This window comes from Eimeria mitis, genomic scaffold (assembly GCF_000499745.2).
Source record: "Eimeria mitis Houghton genomic scaffold, Emh_scaff2602, whole genome shotgun sequence".
Classification (NCBI taxonomy): domain Eukaryota; phylum Apicomplexa; class Conoidasida; order Eucoccidiorida; family Eimeriidae; genus Eimeria; species Eimeria mitis.
This window is the reverse complement of record NW_013570944.1, coordinates 610-3,592: the sequence shown is the minus strand read 5'-3', so window position 1 is coordinate 3,592 and position 2,983 is coordinate 610. Positions and strand designations below refer to the sequence as shown.

At 51.1% G+C, this 2,983-nt stretch overlaps 1 protein-coding gene across 1 annotated transcript; it reads right to left on the bottom strand.

The window, feature by feature from the left end:
- Positions 1 to 2,375: 2,375 nt before the first annotated feature.
- On the bottom strand, positions 2,376 to 2,753 carry EMH_0056150 (uncharacterized protein; the record flags this gene model as incomplete). Its single annotated transcript, XM_013497328.1, has 1 exon — positions 2,376 to 2,753. The coding sequence occupies one exon, from the start codon at positions 2,751 to 2,753 to the stop codon at positions 2,376 to 2,378; it is 378 nt and encodes a 125-aa protein (XP_013352782.1).
- Positions 2,754 to 2,983: the final 230 nt, after the last annotated feature.

Genomic DNA, 2,983 nt, shown 5'->3' with positions numbered 1-2,983 from the left:
TAACGACAGCATGCACACCATCCGTGCCTCGAAAAAATGGGGGCAAGAAAACACGGGATGCAAGGTGAGTGGTATTTGCTACCAGCGTGTATATCTGCTGCGGCTGTTCGTGAATGCATGTCGCTGCAACACGTCCATGCAGTCATGTGACCACTGGTTAATAACTCCTTATGCGCCTTGCTCCTGGTGTGGGAGCCCCATTTAATACTTAACAAAAATAAGTAGTGAACTGCGGCTAAGCACAGCGTCAAATCTCGTGGGGCGAGGGGGCCGCCCGGGCTTCAAAACGCAGCATAGGGGGACAGTGGAACTCTCGTCGCCGGAATCACCACGCTATCCATAAGTAGAGGGAGGGGCGTGTATCACAACTGTGAATTGATTAACACCGGAGACTACACAGAAATATAGTTGTGAGTCCGCAATACATTTGGCAAGGCAACTGTCAACATAAAATATATGCGGCCTAATATCACTAGATACTATGCACATCCGCGCTTGTAGTGGCTGCTGCTGAGCTGACAATGGCACCTCAATGCGTCTGAAGGAATTGCTGCACACATGCAGCAATCAGAAACGCACTCAGTTGTTTGCCTCCTATCCATTTGAAATACTACTTTTCTATTTGCGGGGTCGCTGGACGCCTTTACACGTGTGGCCAAAGTTTCAGTTTCCTCCCGTTACTCCTTCCTGCAATGGCATTGATGCCTTTTCCTTTTCCAGAGAAGAGTTCGAAGATATCTCTGTGATTCCCTGACCCGTTTCATAAAGTTGACATTGCTGGTATTGTTTCATATCCATGTTGTGGCGAAGATAGGTTCCTGGTTGGCTGAAAACAACCAGGCCCAACGTCAGTTCAGAAATCGGTGTTTCTGTGGAGGACAGGGAAGCGGGTGAATAGCGGGCCGATTGGCTCCGTGTTGTACTATAAATCTTTCCCGTATCAGGGAAGAACATATGAAAATTCGATGAGTTTTGCTGGCAACGGCGCAACAAATAGTGTATACGGGCGTTGTTTGTGCGTTCAGTTTAAATGTCTTCCTCCAGCTGCTGTAGAGGTGGAGTTCGCTGGTCGCAGATACCCGATGAACCTTATGGTGCTATTAAGTGTAACGATTGCGCCCGGTCTAGCAGTGTACTGCAGTGAACTGCAGCTGGGTCAAATACTCTGGGAAACAAAGGAAACCTCTACTCTGGCTACTAAGTATACCGAGCGCAGCGACACAAAGGCCTAAGGGCTTGTGCTGGATGAATGGCCTGGCATTCTCCCCAGCACACCTTGCTGCAACTAAGGCTGCAAGGTAAGCCGAGATGCAGGCACAACCCATACCCCATCAGCTGCAAGCAATAACACTCCTGAGGATTACGGGACACATACTTGGCCATTCATAGCCAGCCTGCATGCAAGTAGAAACCCCAGCTCCATATAGATCTTGCTACAAGGTCAGCACACACCCCGCTATACAGGTACTTTTGCACTGCATCGTCTTGCCGGAAAGACAAGTTGTTGGTACCCTGCAAACGATCGTAATCAGTATTTTGTGATTGAATATTACTACATGTTACGATGCCTTTTGCTGGAGTGTGGTTGGGTTGGGCGAGCATCAGCGATCACCCATTCAGCTGGGTTCGGCTACACAGGAGTAGGGCTCACTCAAGCGGGATCCTTTCGGAGCCACACACGCCGGGAATAAATTTCTTGTATACTTTTTATGTAAGCACACGATATTAATTCTTAGCAGGAGAAGGCTTGTTACTGCTTGCAGCTGTCTACTGGAAGCCCCATCGCTCAAGGTTACGCGGCGGTTCGACGGCGTCGTCGGCAGCCAGAGTCACCTGAGATATATATTATTTTAATGAATTTTTTGTTGGAGGGAATTTTATATTAGCTTTTTGAAACTATTGCTTGATCTCAGTTGTTTCTTTTCCTGTTTGCTGATTGGTGTTGATCCTTACTCTCTCCGATGTGTGGGACCTCGTGAAGCCTTTACCGGTTGACTGAATTTCTGGAATTAATAGAATATCCCAATGACGAAACCTGAAGTATATTTGGATATACAACAAGATTTGGCTGTGGGGTCGTATGTCCCGGTCTCAGACCAGCAGCTCACCGATCGTCGCGTTCTTTGCAAGTCCCGCCAGCACAAGTCGATACTGTGTTTTATTTCCGCCGTCTTGGTTCCTTCTCTCCTGGCTTTTCTAATTTTTCAGTGCGCACTCCAAATAAATGCAAACACGGAGCTCGCATCCGTGCGCAGAAGACTGGCAGAACAGGTACGCCTGCGTCCGTCGCCGTCAGCTTTATTTCAACATACACCCGAGCTCTTTCTAGCAGTGCTAGAGCAATTTCGCCTGTTTACTGTCCTAAGTAGCCTTAACTATTGTGGTTTTCCAGCCGCTCCTTGATCGTGCTGTATGCATACAAACTGCGGCGTATTGGCAACGTGTGGATGTTTCTGCTGTCTAGGCACCCCCGTGTCAACCCAGAGACAGACGTCATCAGCCTGCAGCCAGACGTACTGTACAGCCAGAGCCGTTGGCCAGTGTTCCCGCGCCTCCAGCGGCACCTGGGAGAGGACGGGGTGCAGCCGCCGGCGCCGCCGGCGCCGCCGGCGGCGCCACCAGCTTAGGGCGTCGCCCGTCTCAGCAAACCGCAGGGCCTCCTTCTTCTTCTTCTTCTGCGGTTGATCGCACTGGGAGACTTGGAGGATATGGGCCGCACTTGCAGGGGCCGCAGGAGGAGCCCCCACCCCCATATGAAATGGTAGGGGGATGGAGCGGGGGGGCGAGGGGTGTACACCACAGGTGGACCCTGTCTGGAGGTCAAGGTGAACGGAGCGGAGTAGGAGGAGCCTGGGGAGGAACACAGCAAGGAATACGAAGGCAAGCACACCAACCAACTCAAGCCCGAGCGAGAGTTGAAGGGGCGGTGCCACAGACGCGACCGCAACACTCCACGTTACCTAGGCAACAAAGCTCTGCTGGC